This window comes from Callorhinchus milii, unplaced genomic scaffold (assembly GCF_018977255.1).
Source record: "Callorhinchus milii isolate IMCB2004 unplaced genomic scaffold, IMCB_Cmil_1.0 Scaffold2, whole genome shotgun sequence".
Lineage (NCBI taxonomy): Eukaryota > Metazoa > Chordata > Chondrichthyes > Chimaeriformes > Callorhinchidae > Callorhinchus > Callorhinchus milii.
The window spans coordinates 52,793,127-52,818,026 of record NW_024704743.1 but is presented as its reverse complement, the minus strand read 5'-3'; the positions used below and the strand labels follow the sequence as shown (position 1 = coordinate 52,818,026).

Sequence of the window (24,900 nt, the reverse complement as noted above, 5' to 3'; positions counted from 1 at the left end):
AAATATTGTAGACATTACAATATTCTTTAGTATTTTCCTGCAGTCTCTTGGTTCTTTTCTTATATCTCTCCGTGTGTTTGATACCTCAAGGGAATAAATATTGAAAATGAGGCCCCTTAAAGGTATAGTGTTATAAGAGTAATGTGTCTTGTCAAAGTACTGTATACGATATTTGTGAAATAGACCCAAAGCCTCTCCTCTATTTAAAGAGCTTAAGCCATGAGTTTGATGGCATAACCAGCAATCGCCTAGATGGGGACAGCCATAACAATATTCACGAAGATGGTCACCATCCATGAGTGAGCAGATTACTAATTGGAACTAATGTCAACACTCATTCTCCCACTGTAACTAAAGTGTTTATTGTGTACAGAATACCACCACCCAGGCTTTGATGGTACCTCCCAGCCCTGCAACCTCCACTATTCAGAACAGGCGTCTCCAACCAGTCAATTGTGATCGAATAGTCGACCGCGATCGACTTCTTGGAGTGTCAAGAAGTGCATGCCAAGCTCTCGCACCAGTCCAGGCAAGTCCACACGGAAGTTCTAGGAGATACCCATGGTGCGGCCATCAATCAAGAAAAATTCAATAAAAAAAATGTATATGTTGGTGGATCATTACAGTTAGCGACCACTGATCCACACAAGAGCAGCGTCATGAAAACAATCACCACCTCCAAGCTTCCCTTCAAGCCACACACATCATCACTGGATCCAACTTCTGGGACTCCATACCCAAAACCAAAGTACGAGCACCCTCACCACTCGGATTGCAGCAGTTTAAAGAGAAGGCCCCTTTTTTTTGGAAAGCAGTGATTGGGTAATAAACCCCGGGCCTGCCAGGGTTACCCACATCTCAAAGATGAGGAAAAGACAATGAAGAATGATATGATTCAACAGGTTCATTGTGGTGTGGGACGATGACCTTAAAATGTAGCATATTGGGGTTGGATGAAGACCTCCTGATATATGTTTTTTTTAAACTTTCTTGTTATTTAATATAGAATAAATGTATGTATTTGCTATTTATAGTTTATGGGCTACACTCCATTTCCCTGAACAGATCAGATGGTTAGTATTTAACAAACGTTTATATTGACACAATATTGAAGCCATGTGAAACTAAAGGATAATCATCCTCATGGAGAAGAGTAAAGGTCATTCAAACCATTTATTATCTGTTTAAATGAATTGAGCTGTGTGTTAACCCCAAATGATAACAACATGTGCATCACATGATTGTGCTTTATTCTTTCACCATGTCAGTGATACAGAAGAGAAAGCCACAGTGGTCCTAGTTAGGTGAGGCTGAAAATGTTGGTTTATTTGCTGATCTGGTGGATTTGTGTTGTGATTCAATCCGGCTGGGAAGAGAACCACACTTCTGTGGAGATTGCAAGCCTACAAGAGAGATTTGGAATGAAGGCCCTTCAACCCATTTGATCACATTCTACGATCTGAACTGTGGGGCTAGAAGAGAAAACTGCAACTTCTAGACGTCTCAAAGCGTGTCACAGAATATACGGTAAAGTGAATTGACTGCATATTTATGGGCGAAATGCGGCAGCCAATTGCACACAGCAGTGTCCCACAAACAGTCATGGACTGAAAATGACCAATTTATTATTGTTTTGTTTTGGAGGGTTTATTATTAGGTGTGTGGAGTAAGGAAACTTGCCCAAGGTTTCGCCCTCTGCCTGGAATTGAACCCAGGTGTCTCGCTTGCAAGGCGAGTGCTCTGATCACTGAGCTACAGGACTCCCGACGTGAAAGGCGCACTATAAATGTAATTTTGTTGTTGTTGTAGTTGTTGTTGACGACACTGGTAAGTTTTAAGATCCACGCAATATAACATACCTACTTTGTAATTTCCCTGTCATTTAATCAACGTGTTCTCTTACAGAAAAATGTGCCAGGTGACTAACCAGATGACTGCACTTTTCAACAGGGAGCCAAACATTTGAAGCAGGCTTTCGAGGTAGATGCCAAAGTCATGGCTCTGAGAACAAATATCAACACCTGTTGAGCACAAAGGCACTGAAGTAGATTCAGATTCATTATTAAATTGGATTAATCTCTTGATTCAAAGCTTTTAGATAGGAAGTTTGAACTGAAATTTGACAATGGCCTTTCAGAAACACATTGAGCTTGATTTTTTGAGTGGGCGGTAATTTGATGCTCCTATTTTCCTTACTTTCTCCTGGCAGTGACAGTAAACACCAGGTGAAACCTGTTTCCCAGCACCGCGCACGCAGGAGGTATTAACACTAGGGTGAGTGACATAGATTAAACAGCTCCGAGTTGGTAGAATTCATAGAATCATAGAATATTACTGCACAGACCATTTAGTACATCAAGTCTGCGCTGATCGTTATATACATCAACCACCTAGCCTGATAATAACAATAATTCCTACATCTGATATAGTGCCTTTCACATCAGAGGGTTGGCTCCAATCATTTTACAGGATTTACTGTAATGTGTAGTGAGTGATTTGATTGTATATTTTGATTGCGGTGCTAGTTTCCACCTAGCAATGTCCCACAAGCAGACATGAAGTAATAGACTCATTTTATTGAAGGGGGGTGGGGCATGGTTATTGGCCAAGACACTGGAAACTCCCTTAATCCTGCCCTCTTGCTTGTTCCCCATAACTTTAGTCTTTCCTCTTCTTCAAGCATTTAATTCCCTTAGAATTTAAGAATTCTGCTTCAACGGTTTGTGGCAGAGAATTTCACATTCCAAACAGTTCTGTGAAGAACATTTTCTAACTTCCCCTTTAATTTTTTTTGTGGTTATCTTAAATTTGCACTCTCTTGCTACTGGCTCAAACAGCAGGGGAAATAATCTATCGCTATTTACCCTTTATTATCTTGAAGACCTCTCTTGGGTCCCTTTTAACGTTCCCACCTCTAGTGAAAATAGACCTAACTTTTCAAAATTCTTCATAACTGGACTTTCTCATGCCTCGTTATTAGCAGACTATTTGTGTTTATAAAAGAAGCCTCTATGTATAAACTAAAGCTTGAATTTCTTGCCTCCAGCTGAATGCTTACATCTTAAATATACATTTTTAGTTTAAATGTTTTGATGAATTCATGTGTTCATTAAGGTGAGGGATGTCAGTGCTTTGGGAATGGAATAATTTTCCATTTTTGTCAATGAACAAAGAATGCTCTGGGTCACAAGATCTGGATTTGAACCAAGAACCTCATTGGAACAGATTCAAAATCCTCCTCACTTGTAAGTGTCTTCATGCCCCACTCTATCTCTGCAATCTCCTGAGAAACCTCCTGCCAAATGGAAAGTTCCTGTCCCGAACTGTCTCTTGTCTTCAGTCAAAAAATGTTTAATCATGTTTTTAATCTTTTATTTTCTCTCGTTCTAGACCTTCACATGAGGAGAGGGGGATAGAAAGGTATATGGGAGGGAGTGAGGAATGGTGAAGACTCCCACCTCAACTATTCCAAAACCTTCCTCACTGGTCTCCCTAGCTTCACTATCCACAAAGTCCAATTTATTCCAAACCCCGCTGCCCATATACTCACATGCACTAAATTCTGTACCCCCATCACACCAGTTCTCCCCAGGCTCCACCTACTGCCTATCACAGAACGGATCGACTTAAAGATCCTCTCTCTAGTCTACAAATCCCTTCATGCCCTGACAACTCTCTACCAGCCTGCTTACTCCCCACTCCACCACCCACCGTCTCCGCTTGGTTGGCTCCGGCCTCTTCCTTTTCCCTTGTCCTCTCTACTCCACCAACGACGGCCATGCTTTACAGCCTTGAAACTCTGGAATTTTCTCCTTCAATCCCTCTGCCTTGCCTCCTCCTTCCCCGTTTTCAGTTCACACCTGAAGACCTTCCTCTTTGACTGCGCCTACATTTATACCTCCCCACTTCCCCGACTCAGCATGAGACCCTGCAACTGTTAAGCGCTCTGAGATGCTACCCTGAGTGAAGGGCGCTATATAAATTTGCAAGTTGTTATTATTGTTGAGTATAAACATGGACTGGTTGGGCCGAGAGGCCTGTCTCCATGCTGTACATTCTTTATAAATCTTTGTTTCCTCCAAGTGTTGGTATTTCTTATTTCACTTCATATTTTAATTACTCAGTCTATTCTTTCTTCACCTGTCAATTTGTTACTGGCTTACTTTTATTTTTGTTTGCCTTTTGTGACTTGCTTTCCCCCTCTTTAGGCCTCCAACAATATATCGTTCCTTAACTGAACGACAGGCAGGGTTCTACCACCATGAACTCACAGAGCTATCAATAACAGCGAGATGTTAGAATTGGCATTTATGATCAGAAAGAGTGACGCAGATTGTAAACTCACTTAAACACATGGAGCTGTGTTTATTTTTGAAGAAATATACTGCAAAAATAGGTCAGCTTTTTAAAGTGAGCTAAGGAGTGGGTATTTGCCAAATCTAAACTTCCTGATAGCAGGTTCCCAAAAATGGTGGCAGTGTATTTAATCTTATGATTTTCCTTCTTCCTTAGAAGGGCTGGAAATCGTCTGAGGACTTGCAAGAGTCAATCCATGTTACATGTATGATTCGGGCAGTGTGTCACTGGGAGCTCTCCTATTTCTATTTCATTTGCTTCATGGTTGATTGGGTGACCTTGTTAATAATAATCTTAAGCCTTGCATTTGATATAGTACCTTTTCATGTCATTGAGACGTCTCAAAGCGCTTCAGAGGATATATTGTAAAGTGGATTAACTGTGTATTTGGCGGGCGAAATGCAGCAGCCAGTTTCACATAGCAATATCCTACAAACAGCCATGGAGTGAGTGACCAATATAATTTGGGGATTGTTGGCCAAGGCACCGGGAGAAACTCCCTTCTCTTTTCAAATAATGTCATAGGATCTTTAATGTCCACCTAATTAAACTAAAAACAATAATTAAATTGGTCATTTTCAATCTACGACTGTTTGTGGGACATTGCTGTGCGCAATTGGCTGCCGCGTTCGCCCACAAATATACAGTCAATTCACTTTACAGTGTGTTCTGTGAAGCGCTTTGGGACGTCCTCCCGACGTGAAAAGCGCTATATCAAATGCAAGGATTATTATTATTATTAATTAGGCAGATGGGACTCGATTCAACTTGTCATGAGAAGGACGATTATAGGCATGGTGATGCATTGTGCTCTGTGAATTTGTTGGCACAAATGGTGGCTATACTTGCCTAAAAAAACATGTTGACCTGAACAACAATTACCCGTGAAATGCTTTGAGATGTTTGAAGTGATGTCAAATGCAAGCTCTTCCTTTGTGCTTCATTCTTGTCTTTGTCACCCTTTATGGTTCCTCTAACTTCATAAAACTAAAATTCCATTTTTTCCCCTGTTATTTTTCTAGTTTTTATCTTCACCATTTCTCTAGGATTGGCCTTCAAGGGGAAACTTGACAAATACTTTAAACAGTGTAAGTTACAGGGGGATGGGGAAAAGCAGGCAAGTAAGACTGAAAGGATTGCTCTTGAGGGAGCCAGCACAGACATGATGGAGCAAATGACCTTTTTATGCACCACACATGTCTATGTTTTTATTTCAGCCAAATTTCAACAAATTTATCCAATTGTCAAGTATTCAGATAGTTGACATTAGTAATACTTGGCTATATTTGACCTTGGCTTTAACATGTGTATTTTATGTCTAGTCATTTTACTACCTTCTTCCCCCACCTCCACACTTAGGACATTGCTAAGCTGGTCTCGGAGAGAGGCACAGACATATCAGGAATAAACATGAATAAACAGCATCTTACTATTGACAGAGCCACCAGTGTAGGAAAGATGCCTATGATCAATTATGTCAGACTGTCTCAGTTGGTAGCACTCTTGTCTCTGAGTCAGAAGATTGTGGATTCAAGCCCCAGTCGGGAATTTCAATTCATATAGTCATGGCTGACACTCCAGTTCAGTGCAGGATGAGAATATAAACCCATTGCCTATTCAGGTGGCTGTTAAGGGTCCTATTGCACTATTTGAAAAAAGAAGTGAGTTTCATCTGCTGCCCTGGCCAAAAAATCCCCAAATAGAATTGACTATTCACTTCATGGTTGTTTATGGAATAGTGCTGTGTGCAAATTGGCTGGTTGCATTTGCCAACAAAATTTAAGAGTCCCTGCACTTTACAGTGTATCCTGTGAAGCGCTTTGAAACATCCGCCCGACGTGGGAGGACGTGGACACTACATCAAAAGCAAGGATTATTATATCATAATAGATTAACTCCACAATTTTAATACCATTCCTGAAACAGAATGTTTCCTCACTATCTTTATGTTATGAATCAGGTCTGCAAGGGATTAAATTAGTCTCTGAGAAATTTGTAATTGAACTGTTGGTTACCCAGTTCGGGTTCCAGGGTGGGTCCCAATCATTCTAATTTTCTTTGCTTGCGATATGTTGGCTTTGTCTTGTCCCTCAGCATCTCAAAGTCTTGTGTCAACCCATTAACATTGCTGTTAATCAAGATCACAACAACTGTTAAAGAGTTCCCATTTCTCCAGTTACCACTTTACATTTTTCTAAAATTATAACTTCATAATGAATACCCCAAATCATTATTAAAATGTTATTTTGCTTGACCTACGAAGTGCTAACATTTAGTTTTTCTGTAATGTAATACTGTCCACAGGTCATTTCAAGTTAATACAAACAGCGATTACCAGAAAGGCAGGCTGGAGGAATGTTGTACTGTATCTGTCCTTTCATGCCACATTTGAAAATACAAATAAAAAGGAGTTGCCACGACCTCAAACATGACTCTGTGTTAACATTTGGTTCAATACAAACAAAATTCTCTCGCAAGAGACAAGAATTATCTCTCGGCACGTGCGTTATACCAATACAATGTTTGCATTGAGAGCTCATTCCCAGCTTGGCATCACCTCAAAGAGGTACTGTTGTCATGAAAAGTGTTTCGCAATTTTTATTTAATATTTGTTTACAAACACACGCAGCAATGATAATAAAGCACTCTCAACCCATCACTTGCACGTGGCGTCATAGAGGCAAAAATGACGCACGTTTCTTACCTCCACTTAAACAAACAATGGTTTGTCAAATATTATTGTCATTAGGACGGAGCCCGTCAGTCTGTCAGGGGTGTGTGTAAACCTTACTGTCCGATTGGACATTCAGATCTAAACTGTCCTGCCAAATAGGTTGGCAAAAAACATACAATTATGTTACTTCAAAGATCTCAATTTTCAGATCAATACAGTTATAATAATAATATTTGTATTCATTATAGCTTTATAATATTGAAACATGTCAGAGCACTTACAATACAATTTACATTTATATAGCGCCTTTCGTGTCAGCTTCTCATCTCAATACTGTTGACCTATGTTGGATGGGCACCCGAGCTGGGGGGTGGCAGCAAAGGGAAGCAGGAGGAGAAAGATGACTGAAAGCATGGTCACTTCATAGGTAATTGCTGTAACGTGTGGTGATCTTGAATTCAAAGGCATTTTGTGCAAGGTCCATTGAACAGCTGTGAAGTGAATTACTTATCTGGAGGATTCACACAATACTGGGAAATTATCCCACATCTTTTTGAATAGTATCATGGGTTCTTTTAGACTGGGCCTGAGTTTGATGTACCACAGCTTTTGAAAAGAAGATACATCAAATTGAAAATCCAGCCTTTATTATCAGAAGTCTGTGAACGTTGACAAGGGAAACAAAATCTGACAGTAAATTAATTCCCCAACTTCTGACTGAAAGATGTGTACTAGTAGGAGTTAGTCAGGAGTAGAGATGAGGCTTGAAGAGTGACGGAGGGAACTGTCTCAGGGAAAGGTAATCTATTCATAAATCTGTGTTGTGTGGTTTGAGTGGAAAGTTAATTCATTTTCTTCAGAATGGATGGTTGCCTTAAATCCACCAGGACAAGCCTGCTACTGGTCTCAGATTGTTCCAGCTACTTCCCCTGCGTCCTGTGCCACCGAGGGGAAGTCCCATTGACACAGTTTAGCAATCATTGGGCTTGGGGGAGGCTGGGCGGAACAGAGTGGTGGGAATACAGCTTTCATAATTTTCTCATTGGAATATGCATTGCAATGACAGATCAGTTAGTTGGCATGGAAAGGGAATCCGTTGACAATTTCAAAATATTCGTCATTCAGTTTAACTGACAGAAAGTAGTTGTTTGTGTTTACATGGTGTTGAAGTCTCATGGGAACTAGCTGCTAATCTAAATTATCGGATTGTGACAGACACTAGCTGTTAGCTTTCTTGGTTTCATGTGCACACACCAGATATCAAGAAATTCCAAACCAGTCATTATTTCTACAATTGTCGATGCAAAATGATTCAACAAAACTACATGCAACTATACTGAATGAAGGATTCATTTCATTTTACCAAATAGATTCAAGAAATACTTCTGAGTGCCTGTCTGAAACTTGACCTTATAAAATATAATTTCTGTATCCATAAATGGTACTATATAAATGTAAATTGTGTGTGGACAGGTTCGGGCTCTGCCATGTAGCCTCATAGTTAAAAACTTGACAATGCGACACTGATCCACCTCAACCAAGACTAAGAATAATAGCGGAACATGCCCTGCCCTGGCCTCTCACACCTTACCACAAGATCCTTCTGGAAGCAATAGGGGCATAATGCTTAATGATTCATTAATTAATTTGAAAGAAGGGAGGGAGGGATTTAGCAAAGGCAATCACACACTGGTGAATGTTTGCTGACAAATAGTTTAAATGTTTCCTTTGTATCTGCATAAATCAATATTACAACCAACTATACTGTCTTCTCCCTCTACCATTGCTATTTCCAGAAGGGAATAGTGATTTTCACACATAAAGTAACATAGATCTTTCCAGGATTGAAACTTGAAACAAGTCAGTGGAGATGAACAATGTTTTTATAAATTCATTTTTTCATTCAATACACAGAGCAAACAATGTTTTGTTCCAAAATAAAATCCAAAGGAACGCTGGCAATCTATCCATTGCAAAAAATGCTCAGAAGAGATAAGAACTGCACCCTGTTAAGTTTGCTCTCAATATTGTCAGGATGACTTTGATGTTTCGGCTGTGCAACAGCAGACTGTCTGGAGATAACTTACAGGGAACGCAGAGAGCTATAAATCATTCAAAACCTACCACTTACATTGTCGTTAGAGGCTAACCACAGAAACAAGCTAACGGCTATAACTACCTTAATTTCAGTAACAAGTGGCTTCATGTCATTTTGCCCCAAACTATGTGATTTCAGTTTAATGTGGCGACAAATTTTTCCAGTTACTCAATTTTACAGCCTCATTTCACATCTCATCATTAACTTTGTGGAGGGCTTCAGAGATTCGGCTAAGATAACTAGTCATATCTGTTGTGAGTAGTTTCAACTTCACAGTTTAGTATTAATTCTTATGAATCTCTCATTCTTTATATGACTGGTGTCCTGGTAGACAAAAATGGCACCTTGCTGATTGCCCGTACATTAACAGAAAAAAATTAGCACCTTTTTATATGTAAGTAAACATAGTCTTCCCTACCAAGCTGAAAAGGGATAGTCAATACTCAAGGTTGCTAAGTATAATGGCAATGTTGAGGACCCAGGGCACTTGAGGAGTAAAGTGGCAAGTCACAAGTCCATTGTCGGTCTGTGCACTTGGCTTGACGGATCTACTTCAACAGTTCTCACTTGGGGTTTCTTGTGAAGAAAACGGAGTGGAAGAGAACTGCTCTGTTGGGGATGTGAATAAGATCATGGAGGGAGAGAGAGAGGGGGTGGAGGTTGAAGGGAATGAAGATAGAGAAAACATTATTCATATTTTTTTATTTTCCCAGCTGGTGAGGACATTTGGTGGCAAACAACTTCCTCATAGAGAAAACAAATGTTTAAGAATAGAATAAAAAAAGCATCATTTCATTAATTGCTTTGTTTAAGCTCTGTCTGTATTGACTGTAATCCCTGATGCGGTTCACATCTATAATATTTCATTGTTGTTAAAGAACTGTCTATTTATTTTGAAGTGCAGTGGGACATCTCCTGAAAAGCGCTGTATAAATATAAATTTGCATTGTATTCTATTATTTAGCATGCTATTTAGCATGCAATGGTGCCTATTTACCAATGTCAGCAACTTTACCAACCCAAGGAGAATCCAATCTGCTTACTCACCAATGTAGGCAAATTTGCTAGCTAACAATGTCTCTCGTTTCACTGGCACAGCACCTCTTTCAAAACTGCCATCATCGCACCCTCCTCAAGAAGCCCTTTCATGCTCTCCAGCTACTGACCCATCTCCAACCTACCTATCTTTCCTCTCCCTGTGCCAGAATAATGGATCACAACCCAGCTTCACTTCTTTCTCTCCCACCACTCCATCCTCGAGCCCCTCCAGTCCAATTTAAGCCATGCCCATAAGTATCAAGTCTGCCCTAGTGAAAGTCACCAATGACATTCTCTCCATCCTCAACCATTCTACTGCCTTTTCATTCTCTGTTGATTTTGACTTGTTGACTTGTAGAACTGATCATTCTAACTTCTTCAACATCTCTTCTTCCTGCTCCACCTCCATGCTTCTGGGTCTTCCTGGGTTCCTATTATCCCATATTCACTTCATCTTTTGAATGGCTTCTCCTCCTGCCCCAACCCTGTCACTTGCTGCATTCCTCAAGGCATCTGTCCTTGGTCCTCTCCTATTCATCATCTCTCACTTGGTGACCATAGCGATGGAGTCTCTTTCCACTCATTTGGGCTTTCTCTGTCTTGGTAGAAATGTCGCTGGTAGTATTGGTGCTGGCAACCGTCTTGCCTCTTCCCTACCTCTTTTAACCCATCTTCCTCTTACCCGCCCTTATTTTACAGGGCTCGGGCTTCTACTCCTTCTGTACAGGTCTTTGAAAGGCACTGTATAAGTGTAAGTTGTTGTTGTGCTCTATGCTGCCAAACTCAGTGGCAGTGGTTTCAATGGACCTGGATTTAAATTACTGAGCTTGCTGTTATCCAGCATGTTGTGCATGGAATTAGTTTCCATTTTTCCCTTTCTTTATTATTTAAGCAATGGCAAGAAGAGTAATTCAAAAAGAAGGTCCTATTGAAGCTTGGCCTGGACAGACGTGGGAAGGTGCGAGGTAGATAGCAGCCTGGGTTGATTTGTCCATAGGTGAAATACATAGCCCGTTCAGCACCAAAACAGGCCATTCAGACCAACTTGTCCTTGCCATTGTTTGTACTCCGCTGAAACCTCCATCCTCCACATATAAATGTATATGTGGACCATGTGGATTACTGTGACTAAAATTTAAATTAGCAGCCTCAAAATATTGTATGCATTGTTGACCTTTAGAATAAAGTCATTCAAATAAATATTGACTTGAACTCATTTCAGAATTTACAATAAGGTTGAACAGTTGATAAAAGCTTCTCATTCCAGGTTTCACACATGCAGTTGACTGGAAACTGTAGATAATAAAACATCCTGATATGTGCATGTAACTGGCCTGTGAGAAAAGAGTCAACCAGAGTTCCCTGTAATCTCATGGTGTGGCATCACAGTGAAGATATCCACAACAACTAGAGTTGTGTTGTTAGAAAACTCAATGAGAAGGTTACTGGATAGTATCAGGGACTGATTACATTACTGGCTAACTCTTAAAAACCAATTTGCATTAATTTATAGTATTTTCATTTCTCATACAGCCACTATGCCAATTGGAAGAGCATACCAAATCAGAACAATAACAATAATGAAGCAAGTTAAAATCCAAATAAGTATCACTAAAAAAAATCTAAATTATAATAATAATAATCCTTGCATTTGATATAGTGCTTTTCACGTCTTCTAGACATCTCAAAGCGCTTCACCAAATAGACTGTAAAGTGAATTGACTGCATACTTGTGGGCAAAATGCGGCAGGCAATTGCGCAGCAGTCCCACAAACAGTCGTGGATTGAAATGACCAATTTATTATTGCTTTTTTTGAGGGTATTATCAGGTGTGGAGTAAGGAAACTTCCCCGGGAATCGAACCCAGGTCTCTCGCTCTCAAAGCGAATGTTCTAACTACTGAGCTACAGGACTCCACATATTCAAATACACACAAACATACACCAAACATCTTTACGAATGATCGAGCAGAAGACACGCTTAAAACGGGTCCATATTCTCTAAAACAACACTTTAGTTTTCTCCTAAAATAAGGATTAATATGTGTCCCTGAGCAATGATGCAAAGGTTCATTCTTATAGAAGAAATAGAAACTGTACCTTCGACGGAACATTTCTGCAAATATGCATCCAACGCTCCAAAGGTCAACAGGCGTTGCATAGCTAGACTGCAGTAGAACTTCTGGGGCCCGGTACCACAAAGTGACAACCTGCAAATTCAAGGTATCAGGTTAAGAGCACATCAAGGGCTAGAAATTCCGGGAGCAAATCGGTTGAAGAGGAAATGGAAAAGTATAATTTATTTTGTCCCGGTTCGGTAATGCAGGGAAATTCCATAAGGTGCGGCCAGTATTGATAGCACTATCCAACAAATGGAAAGAGTAGCAGCTAATTACAGCCTGACATGCAAGATGGTTAGGGAGCTCAACAAGATGGCCTGTGAAGGGCAGAATGAAAGTGTCTTGGAAAGTCCTTAAATAGTCAGCATGGGAAGGAAAATTTATGGATATGATAAAAAGAAATTCTATTGTTAAAGGTCCTTCTAAGCTTTGTGAATGCTTGCACCAAATCTGCCAGCCATGAAGGAAAGATGGTCTTAACGCAGGTCAAATTTACAGAATAAAGTACTTGGTACACAATTAAGAAGTTACTGGGATTTAATTGAAGTTTTGGCAGTGTTACAAAATATTTTCCAAAAAAGACTCCTGAACTTCTTCCTGTATCAAAAAGGAACACTCTATTTAATTGTACAAATTGCATCATAAATTCCTCTGATAAATTCCAGTTGGAATTTTTACCCCAAAAGAATAGATATATTCATAAGACCACATGTAAACTCAATGTATCTTATTATGTAAGAGGCAATAGCTCCAATGCCTTTGCTGGCAGTTTCAGTGGCATTTAAACTTACGAATCAAACCATCATACCATATATCAATTGATTTGTTCTTATTTATCTTTTTCAAACTTGAATGGGTTTGAGAAATGCGGGGAGTCCCGTACTGAAGGCAATCCATTCATACTGGTAGTGAAGCTTGAATATGCTCATGTCCAGCGAACGCTGAGGCTATGGAAGTCGATGTAAACTGCTTTTGCACAATGAGGATAGGGAAGCTGCCATTTTGCCTTCCAGTTCTTTTTGCAACACTTTACTCTGAACACTAAATTTCCCTCTTAGTGGACAATATCTGGACTGTCAGTGCCTGGAACTGGAGCCCATTAACCTGTACTGGACTGGAAACTTTCCTCTCTAGCTTGTATTCTACAATCAAAAGGGCTTGACTCTGACTGTTTCTTGGCTAAGATATTCTATTGACTGTGCGTATTCTGACAGGCATTAGTTAAGAAAAACAAAAACCTTTTCTTCAGAATATTGTCACGTACAACTGACATAGAGATAATATAATAATAATCCTTGCATTTGATATAGCACTTTTCATATCAGGAGGATGTTTCAAAGCGCTTCACTGGATTTATTGTAAAGTCTGTATTTTGAAGGAGATGGCTTTCAATACAGTTTCCATCCAAATGTGTGTTTGCAAACAAACAGAAAAGGTTTGCCAGGCAGTTTTCTATGAAGCTAGAGCTAATTTGATAGCTACAAAGTAGAATCCAAGTAAAGATGTTCTTTGTCAAATACAATACATTCAAGGCACACATGACGAATCTTAATAAAAATGAAAGAAACAACCATTCTTAGAATCTTAGAAGTGTTACAGAACAGAAACAGGACATTCATCCCACCAAGTCTGTGTTCAGACTGGATTAATGATAAGTGTTGTATCAGGCAACTGTTTCAGCAGAAATATCTATTATTCGCGTTAAGTATTCAGAGCCATGCAGTAATTGTGAGTTTTTGTGATAAGCATGTTTCACAACATAATCAAATCAAAAAAAAGAAACAACGTCGGATTGCAAGATCTACCTGAAACACTAGGCTGTTTGCAGGCAGAGCTATTTTCAAATGTAACACATCTGGATTGAAGAAAGCACTGTTCAAGGAAGTGTTCCTGGCAACTTACCACTAGAATAAGCATCTCTCGGCGAAACAAGCATCTCCAGCAGGGAATATTGTGTACGTCCCGCTGACTCGCAAGGCTTCGGCTTCGGCTCCACCTCTGGGTCTTGTGAGTCAGCATGACGTACCTGGGTTTCCGTGCTGGAGATCCAGTTTACTCCATGAAGCCCTTATTCTAGTGCCAGTAACTCTATTGCTTTCAGTGAAGGACATTTTTTCAAACCCCATTAACCCACATCATAGAACATTCTGAAGAGGATGTAAACACACGATGCTGGTTAATTCAGTTTTTGTCAGTTTCAAATTATGCAATAAATATATCTCATCCTTCTAAAGTTTTAATGAAATAAAAGGATTTCACAGGTTGTCTAAACTGATAAGCATCAATTGAAGCTGTAATACACTGCAAAAACATTTTACACTCTTAGCATGCTGGATAACTGGAACTGTAAAGGAAGCTCTGTTAATTGAGGAAGCCACGGTTATTATTGGCTTACCATTTTCTCAGTGCTGTTGCGGTTAGTGTATGGAAGAATTTCTATGAATTGAAAAAGACGCCTCCATTTGGAGTCTGAGCCTCCTCACACGCAGTTAGAAATCTAACCCAGTTTTAATGCAGCAGATACTGTATTTTATTGCAGATTTGCTGTATTAACCATTCAAAGACTGAATGCCCTTTTCAACTTTGAAAAGCCATTTGAGTTTTCTGCAAGAAAGAAATTAAGGAAGAAACAATTTGTCGCAGCTCAAGAGGGATACGTTTTAAGAATTAAAATTGCCAGAAATTACTGGAATAAAATCTATGGTAGTTGTAATCCAATTATTAATTTAATTAGCACAATGAATTGGTTAATGCATACCCAAAATTATACCACATACAACAATATTGGTTATTTGCTAGCTGCTGAAATACACAAGTTAACATCAACTCAGAAAGCCTGTGGAGAACTGTGACAAGGATAAGCTCTAATTCCCTGATTGAATAGGGTCAAACATTCTGAAACTTTGCTCCTGTTTCCTCTCCGTTGCAATGGTCACTGCTGAATATTATGACAAAGAATTAGAGAAACTTGACTAACTTTAGGGTAGTCTTTAGGGTAGAAATATAGAAATGCAAGCTGTCATCGTTGAAGTTGTTTTCTGAAGCAACTTGAAACTCTGCAAATGATTTAGCTGCTGAATCGTGACAGCAGAGTTCTTACTCTTCTCACAGCCTCGGATTGTTTTCAGTCACAAGCAATCGTTTGACCATATAACCATTTCCCAATTGCTATGCTGCAAGTGTTAGTGATGTAACATAAGTAACATGTGCTGCGTTCTTCAATACAAACTGCTCTTTAAAAGATGAACCTTACTTGGGATGGGGAAAGACCTGGAATAGCTACAAAGCAATTTCTTCAGAATTAGATTTAATGATGAAATAATGTGTTCATACACATTGTGAGTTTGATAACAATAACAACTTGCACTTATATAGCGCCCTCCACGCAGGGTAGTGTCTCAGAGTGCTTGATGCATGAACAATGATTGCTAATGGACTTTTTCATGAAAGCTGTGCTCTGGTAATATTCCTATAGCTGGCAAAGTTTAACAGCTCGCACCTGCGATTATGAAACCATTTTGCTTCCCACCTCATCTCATAACTCCACACTTGAGATTGATTCTCATGTTGCTGACAGCCTTCCAGCATCTTGTTTAAGTGGTCCAATTGTAGTGCCTCAACCACTGCACTGGCTGAGACCAGCTAACCCAGCGCAGAATGGGATCTCAACCCAAACAAACCTGCTCTGTATTGCCTGGCACTGAAACCGATGCAGTTGAACGCAGGATGAAAAAAGGAAAAGCAGTGAAATGCAAGCCTAACTTTAGACTGACCTCAATCCTTCAAGTTGTAAACAAGCGAATGGAGTGGGCCAGTGAAAAGAGACACCTGGCTAGCACACTGATTCTGATCTCGACAGCAGAACATGCGAATACAAGGTGACTTCAGTATTATAGTAGGGACTGGCGATGAGTGAAAAATGAAAATACTTTACGGTAAACATAATGTGCAAAAGCAAAATCATTCTAGAAGATTAGTATATTAAATGAAATGCTGTTGTGTAAACTTTATAGCTGCACTTCTGCCAGAAAGATAAGCTACATGTACTTGCATTAATGATGCAATCTTTCCTTTAGCCAGCCGTGGTCCTTTGCTCGGTATCTCCTGCTATCTTCATTTCTAGGTAGAACCACAGCTTCTAACTAAGTCATATGTGCTGTGTTTCTAGGTACATCCGTTACTTAGATATAAATACCACTGGGAGCTACCACAGACACAGAAGCAGAGGTGTGCTTGTTTCATATAACCTGTGATTCAAAGTTGCGTCACTTCACAGTTTGGAAAGTAAAAGCAAAGGAAGTGACTGACTATGTTTGATTATAATCTGCAATTGCTCCCTCCACATCACTAGTAATGCTTTCAGCAACAGGTTTAACACACAGCAACAAGAAATTGGCTTTTGTCATTCATAGGATGAGTCTTAGAGGGAAGCATCTCTACGTATATAGTTGGACCTGTTATACCGTACTGCAGCATATACAAATTATATACTGGTTTATAGCGCGGCTACATTGTGGATCTGTAGTATGTCGGTGTTCCTCTTCACTTCCAGCTTCTGACACAGATGCACGAAGAAAACATAGGGAGCAGACAAACAAGACAAATACTAAAAACATTCACAAAAAGCAGTTTTTGCACCCATGTGCCCAGCGGGGTTTGGTTACATCATTGGCAATGTTATCTGTTACCTGTCAGCCCAAAGTGCTGACTGCCAGCCATTTTTATAGTTATTAACAATGGGACTAAATTTATAGACCCAAAGCACTGCCTTCCAACGGACTGTTCTAAGATGTGGAAGCATTAGAGAAGTTTGTTTTTCCAAAGAATAGTAAGTTATTGTGAAAATATATTGTTCGTCAGAGAATAATGCACGGCACTGATATTGTTTCAGGTCATATCAATGGCAATTTGCATTTCCAACTTGTATTAGGGGCTGTGTTGGCTCCAAGGTGACTTGCCTGGCGATGGAACATCAAAAATTAGTCAATTGTCTGTGGCAGTAGACTGGGTAGTCCAGATCTTGCCACTCTTATGTCTAAACTGTGTGGAATTAAGGAAACAGGGTGTTCTCTCAGGGATGAGAGTGTGCACTCCATTTTACACAATCAGAAATGTATGTGGAACTACCAATTGTTCGTATCAGATTCTCTTATGCTTACTGATGGGTTTTTGCATGTGTCAGGTACCCAGCAGACAAACAAAATAAGATGATGACCTTATAGCTCCTATTTCACATTGTCTCTTGTCAGTTCCGTTAGGAGAAAATATGTTCATCCCCAAGACTGGTCTGGACGCTGCTCCAGACAAAATAAGACTTGTTTTAAAATTCCCCACAAGGGTATAACATGCAGAGTTTCCTCTTTCATTCCTAGATCACTTCAGTGATGAACTTATAGCTGCTATTTCACATTTTCTGCTGTCAGTTCTGTTAGGAGAAGATATGTTCATCCCCAAGACTGGTCTGGATGCTGCTCCAGAGATGCCTGAGCTCAGGAGAGCACGGCGCAGTTTGGGTGTTCCAGCATGTTTGCCATCTTGCATATTCCAGGGTTAACTGATCCCAACATGATGTAAAGTGCCTGGTTCCATTAAAATGAACACCTTCCTATTTACTTTCCAGATGTTCCAAGCAGGCCTCTGTCACTAAACACTGGATCGATTAGACGTCAGGGGTAGTTGATATGGTTTGGTAGATGCAACGAATATCAAATTCATCATAATTCATAAATCTTTCTGTCAATTAAACCTTGACATATGAGTGTTGAACATACAGCAGTATCTAATAACACAAATAAATAAAACTGGAAACCAATATACAATGTAGTATAGGATTCCATGGAAAGTGCAGCCTGTTGACAATGGGCAGTTTGTGTTCCCATAGGGATTCTATGTATAACTGTGTATTTGCAACGTGGAGCATTGCACAAGTACAATATCATGGCTGGCACAATAAATGTAGCCAGTATAGAAAGGAAAAAAAAAGATAAGGGCCACAAGCCACACAGCCAACAGCTGCAGTATGTGATGTGTTGCAGAAGTGACCACATGGCTATATAAGCGACAAGTGATAGACAAATTGGCTTGGTTCATGACTCGATCAATAGTGGATACTCAATGGGACATTCTTATTTTTACGCAGAATTCCATTTTGATCCAGTAAAGGCTCCACAACTGAGAAACAGATAAAGACCTGAGTGAGTTATAAACATTTTGCTCTTGAAAAGGGCAAGAATAGTTTTCTGAAACCAACTCACTGTATTCTATTTGTAGCAAGAGACAAAAAAACAGAAGTTCTTTAGGATATGTTTACTGTATCCTAAAGTGGATTAAGTGAGGTAAAATTGATCTATTTATACCCAGAACATTTGAACTTGCATCAGCTTGGTTCATTTGGTAGCATTCTTACACTTGGGTCAGAAAGTTGTCGGTTCAAGCCTAAAGCCTGGATATGACACTTTAGTCGAGGCTGGGGTAGAACTACATTATCTGAGGTGACATCCTTTGGATCAGACATTAAACTGAAATCCCGCTTGCCTGATGGGAATGAAATGTCTAAGAACCATTAAAATCTTATTTTTCAATTCAAATTTCATCAATATTTTGAAATTCGTCAAAATTATTTTCTCCCAAATTTGATTAAAAAACAATTTTTCAATGCACACACAACTGTTTTTGGGAATGCACATATACCAGATTGTGAATCCAGTTGTGCTCATGCACAGGGTTGCTAGTGTCCATAGAAACCTTGTGCTCATTCACACAAATCTCTTTTTCTCTGCTTAGTATCTTATTTTAACTTTTATACAATACAGAACTAGAGCTAAGCTAGAAAAAGTCATAGAGGTAGAAAAATAGAGACTCAGAAAGAGAAAGCGAGTGAGAAAAAGGGAGGCTCAAAGTGAGAGAGTCAAAGTGACCGAGAAAAGAGTAGAAAGAAGTATAGAGAGAGGCAAGCAGAGAGAGGAAGATAAGCAAATAGAAAGAGAGAGGGACAAAGAGAAAGAAGCAGAGATAGTGACAGATAGAAACAGAAAGGCAGAGAGAAAGTGAGAGACAGATAGAGAGAGAGAGAAAGAGAAAGAGAGAATGCCTGGCTAAGTGTAGCAATATAATGTCTGATGGAACATTTTTTAAAATTTGAGCTGCTGACAATTTGTATTTACATGACAACAATAACAAGATTACATTTGTATAATGCTTTTCACATCAGGAGGATGTCCCAAGGCACTGGACAATCAATGTTTCGGAACCGAGCTGGGGGTTGGGATTGGGACAGGGAGGGCAGGGGGGGGAAGGAGTGCGACCAAAGGCAAGGTCAAAGAAGAGGGTCTTGAGATGGACGTGAAGGAGGTCGGAGCCCACTGACCTCCGGAGGGAGTGGGCAGGTTGGGAGGGGGTTAGGAGGTCACAGAGATCCATGGGGAGCAAGGCCATGGAGGGCTTTGAAGGTGAGGACCAGGATCTTGAACTGTATCCTCTGTGTGATGGGAAGCCAGTGGAGTTGGGCGAGGATGGGGGTGATAGAATCACGGAGCCTGGTGCGGAAGAGGATACAGGCTGCAGTGTTCTGGATGAACTGCAGCCTGTGGAGGGAGGAGTTGGGGAGGCCGACAAGTAGGGATTTTGCGTGTCAAGCCTCGATGTAATGAAGGTGTGTATGAGGGTTTTGGCAGCCTGCAGTGTGAGACAGTGGTGGAGCCGGGCAATGTTGCGGAGGTGGGGGAAGGCTGAGCGGGACACGGCGCAGATGTGAGGTAGAAAGGATAGTTGAGGGTAAAACAAGACCCCATGGTTCCGGACTGGCTCAGTGAGGTGGAGTGTGTAACCATGGATGGTTACAGTGTGTAATGCTGTCAGTGCCTGAGGTTCGGCAGCGTTGACGGGAGCCAATCAGGAGAGCCTCGGTCTTGTTGACATTCAACTGAAGAAAGTTATCTCTCATCCAGGACTTGATATCTGACAGACATTCTGTCAGCACAGCTGTGGTCCTGGAGTCGAGGGTGGAGGCAGAGAGATACAATTAGGTGTCATCTGCATACATGTGTATTCTTTGTGGAGTCCTGTAGCTCAGTGGTTAGAGCACTCGCTTTGCAAGTGAGAGACCTGAGTTCAATTCCAGGCAGAGGGCGAAACCTTGGGCAAGTTTCCTTACTCCACACAGAGCCTAATAATAATCCCTCCAAAACAATAATAAATTGGTCATTTTCAATCTACGACTGTTTGTGGGACATTGCTGTGCGCAATTGGCTGCCGCGTTCGCCCACAAATATACAGTCAATTCACTTTACAGTGTGTTCTGTGAAGCGCTTTGGGACGTCCTCCCGACGTGAAAAGCGCTATATCAAATGCAAGGATTATTATTATTATGTGGAAGTTGACCACATGTCTGCGGATGATGTCACCAAGAGGGAGCATATAGATGTTGAAGAGGAGAGGACGGAGCCCTGAGGAACTCCACACAGGACTATGTGGGAGCTGGAGGAGAAGCCATTTGTGGAGATGAAGGACAGATTCAAGATCAGAACCATGAAGGCTGAGATGAGAGGAAAGGCAGTGGATGGGATAGAGTGGTCAACGGTATCAAAGGCAGCAGAGAGGACGAGAAGGCAGAGGGAGCCCTGGTCTCAGATGGACAGAATATTGTTTGTCACTTTGACCAAAGCTGTTTCTGTGCTGTAAGCGGCACGGAAACTCGATTGGAGGGGTTCATGAAGGGAGTGGCGATAGAGGAAGGAGTGAAGCTAGGTTAGCAACGACTCATTCTAGGACCTTGGAAAGGAAAGGGAGGTTGGAGATGGGGCGGTAGTTTGAGGGATGGGTCCAGGGAGGGTTTTTTAAGGATAGGAGTATTGATGGCCATTTTTAAAAGGGTTGGGAACGGTGCCAGTGGACAGGGAGAGGTTTGTGATGTCTGTTAGTAGAGGGGCATCTAATTGCTTATCCACAGTGGCGCTAGTCACAATTTATGTGGTTAATCAACTTTCGACTGTATGAATAATTGTGTTCATCAATAAAGTAACTGTTTTGTAAGTATCTTGTTTCTGATTTACATTGAATTTACCTGGCTTTTTGATGTCAAATCCTCTCTCTTCACCACCCCACTCCCCATCAATTTTAATAATAATCCTTGCATTTTAAATAGTGTCTTATCACATCTTCGAGATGCCTCAAAATGCTTCACACAGAATACACTGTAATTTTCAACTGCCATTTAACACAAAAAAGACCCTGAAATAAAACAGCAAACACCCGATTTTATTTTGTGAATTAAAAAAAACCTAGCAATTCTTATAAATATCCCTTGGCATTATTGAAAAAGAGAAGGGAAATTCTCCTGGTTTCTTGGCCAACAATTCTCCAAGTAAAATTAATGATTCACCTCATGACTGTGGGAAGTTGCTGTGTGTGAACTGGCTGCTGCATTTACCTACAAATCAGTCACTACACTTGATCATGAATACAATAGAAATTTACATTTATATAGCACCCTTCACATTGGGAGGACATCCAAAGGTGCTTGAGTTGATTCAATGTGATAACAACAACAACAAAATTACGTTTGTATAGCGCTTTTCACGTCAGGAGAATGTCCCAAGGCACTGGACAGTCAGTGTTTATAATAAGGTGCTATAAGAATGCAAATTATTTCTGATGTTCCCCATCACTATATCCCTTGCCTATTTAACAAAATTAACTTAAAAAGTAACTCATTGCTGGGACTCTTTGAGACGCTGCGACAAATAAGGTCGGGAGAAATTCCACCTGGGTTGTAGATTTACTGTATTTATGCAGCATTTCAGAGGGAGCAGAACTTGGCAACAAATCATTGAATTCAGTCTTAGCTTTGAAGTTGTTTTTCAGTAGTTCTTAAGATAATTTACAGAAATAAGGCTTCAAAATTAAGACTGAATTCAACAATTGCTTGTCAAATTCTGAATGCTCCAAAACTGCATAAATAGAATAAATCTAGATCCAGGTGAAATTTCTCCCCATGAATCACATGCAAATATTGGAGTGAAAATTGTGTCCTGTGATGTTTTAGAACTGCTTCCAAGTTAAGGTTGAATTCAAGAATTTTTCACAATTCTGTGCCATGTTACAGCTTAAGATAAAATCGTCTTACAGGCCAAGCCTCGGTAAAATTGAGGGCCTCAGACCTCATTGGGCATCTGCTACTTGTGCCTTTTACAGCAAGTATCAATCACGAACAATTTCAATGGAAGTAATGTCATGCTGCTCCCTGTGAAGTCCTTCACAATGCTACTACTTCCAAAACCAAGTTTACAATTGCTGTCACGATTCAGGTTGTTCTTTGGCTGCTCTGTGAACAACCTGGACTTTCTGGTTTCTTTGTTTGTCAAAGAAACAAGAAGGAATTCCTTCTTTACAAGTGAAAGGTAACAGCAGATATAGTGCCTTTATCATCTCACAGGCATATACCTGGAAGTTTTGCTCACAAAATCCACAGTCACTGCACTTCATAGTATATCCTGTGAAGCGCTTTGAGACATCTCAACAACATGAAAAGTGCTATATCAAAGGCAAGGATTATTAGTAGTCGTAGTTTTTCTTTTCATAGCTGGTAATCAACAGGTTGCCAAAAAGGTGGTTGGGCCTAAACACTGCAATGATTTTTAAACCAGCTTGATACAGTGATGGCGGAGGAATGGTAGAGTGTTCTGGAGATGTGAGATCGGATGAGCCAAAGGACCTTCTTCATCCAGACTAATCATGTGATCTAGATAATAATAATAATAATAATCCTTACATTTGATATAGCACCTTCGAGAATTCTCAAAGCGCTTCACAGAATATTGGCTATATTTTGTAGGCGAAACGTGGCAGCCAATTGTGCACAGCAGTGTCCCACAAACAGTCGTGGATTAAGTGACAAATTTGTTTAAAAAAAATTAAGGAATTATTTCCCTTCGAAAAGTGATTGACAAACAACCGGATTCCTATTTACCACTAGGTAAACAGAGACATTTTGAGTAATGAAAGTTGCCCAACGTTTTGCTCTGCTGGGAATTGAACCCAGGTCTCTTGCTTGCAAGGGAAGTGCTCTAACCAATGAGCTACAGGACTCCATAGAGACATGGAGAGAATGCAGACTTTCATACATCTTCCAGCTTGCATTTAAATCCATTTTTATTTGTATTAAAAGGTATGGAAATAGGGGAATTAAAAGATGTGCCAACATCTGGTAAACTGGTGCAACAGGTTTGATGGGCTGAATGGCCTCATTCTGTACTGGTTCCCTAAATTCCCACAACCCAGTATCAAAGAATCTGGGGCTGAAATTACTGTTGGCATTAAGAGTAACTATTGACCAAGTTGGCTCCTGGTGGAATTTGATTTGCCCATTATAATCACACATTGTCAAAGTCCATGACATATTAACTGCATATAACACAGACAGGAATTTCAGGCCCCAGAAGTACTCGGATGTCAAGATTGGTAAATTTACTGAAAATCAGAGAATTGCACCATTAAGTTCCTTAAGTTCTTAAGTCGCATTATCAGTGTAATTTAACATTTTGGTACTGATAACTTGCCAGATGAACACATTTCAGGAAATTAAGTTTGGCCTAAGACATAAGTTGTTTGCCAGAATTAGTAACTTTGTACAGAACTTTTCTAAAGGTCTTGAACACCGATACCTGAAACCCTGAGAAAATGCTTTCAGCAACCAAGACTATTGTACAACTGTTGAAATAACTGACTCAAGCATTACATGTGATCTTTTTGCTGCCAAAGCTATGGAGTCACCTGGGAATATCCCAGAGAGGATGAAGATATTCAGATTTAAGTGCTACATTTATATCCTTTATTAACACATCCTGAATAGTGGCTCTTGTGTGACCTCTTTTTATGCAAATTGTATTTTCTCAACCTTTAGGAATCTTGGGGTTGATTTTTCTGGCTGGGGCATACTAATGACCTGCACAGATTTACTTGCTTGGGAAAGTCTTTAATTCTTGCCCACGTGAGAACGTGACATATTCTTCATTTGCTGCCGATCGTAAATCTTCGCATCGAATTTAACACTCAAATGCAAGAAGCACAGTTTAAACATTTACAAGGTCTAACACAGCCTCTTGCCCCTTATGGACTACCAGGTAGTCAGTAATCCAGATGGCTGATTGGAATATTTCCAGCTCATAACACAGGAAAGGAGAAAGCTGTGCTTAGCTAAATTGGGGGTGGCCCGTATTGTCAGTGAGTTATTGTGGAGAGAAGCAGTGATCTTTGGCGGAAAGTGAATCCTTCCAATTCACACAGCAGGAAGCAGGAAAGGGAGGAAATAACAATATGGTTGAATACAGTACTAGCTTGATGAAGAGAAAAACTTGGCAGGAGGTACAAAAAAGGATGTCAAGAAGACAAGATAGGATTCAACAGACAAGCTAGGAGGACCACTTGGTGGTGTGAACTAACAATATCACATTTTATTTCACTGCCTGGGGTAAAATTTGAAGCGTTTCATAATGTGCTTGATCTGATAAGCATCACAATGGAAATTTCATCCACTTGTCTTACAGCACTTTGGGATGTCCTCCTGATGTAAAAGGTACTATGCAAGTGTAATTCGTTGTTGTTATTACAGTTGCTGTC

General features: G+C 40.2%; 1 protein-coding gene across 1 annotated transcript in view; it reads right to left on the bottom strand.

The window, feature by feature from the left end:
* Positions 1-24,900, bottom strand: part of cdk6 (cyclin-dependent kinase 6) — a 100,772-nt gene that overhangs the window by 11,004 nt on the left and 64,868 nt on the right. Inside the window, exon 4 of the mRNA XM_007903682.1 lies at positions 12,266-12,375. Coding sequence (XP_007901873.1) covers positions 12,266-12,375 — 110 coding nt within the window. The remainder of the gene's footprint in view (positions 1-12,265; positions 12,376-24,900) is intronic.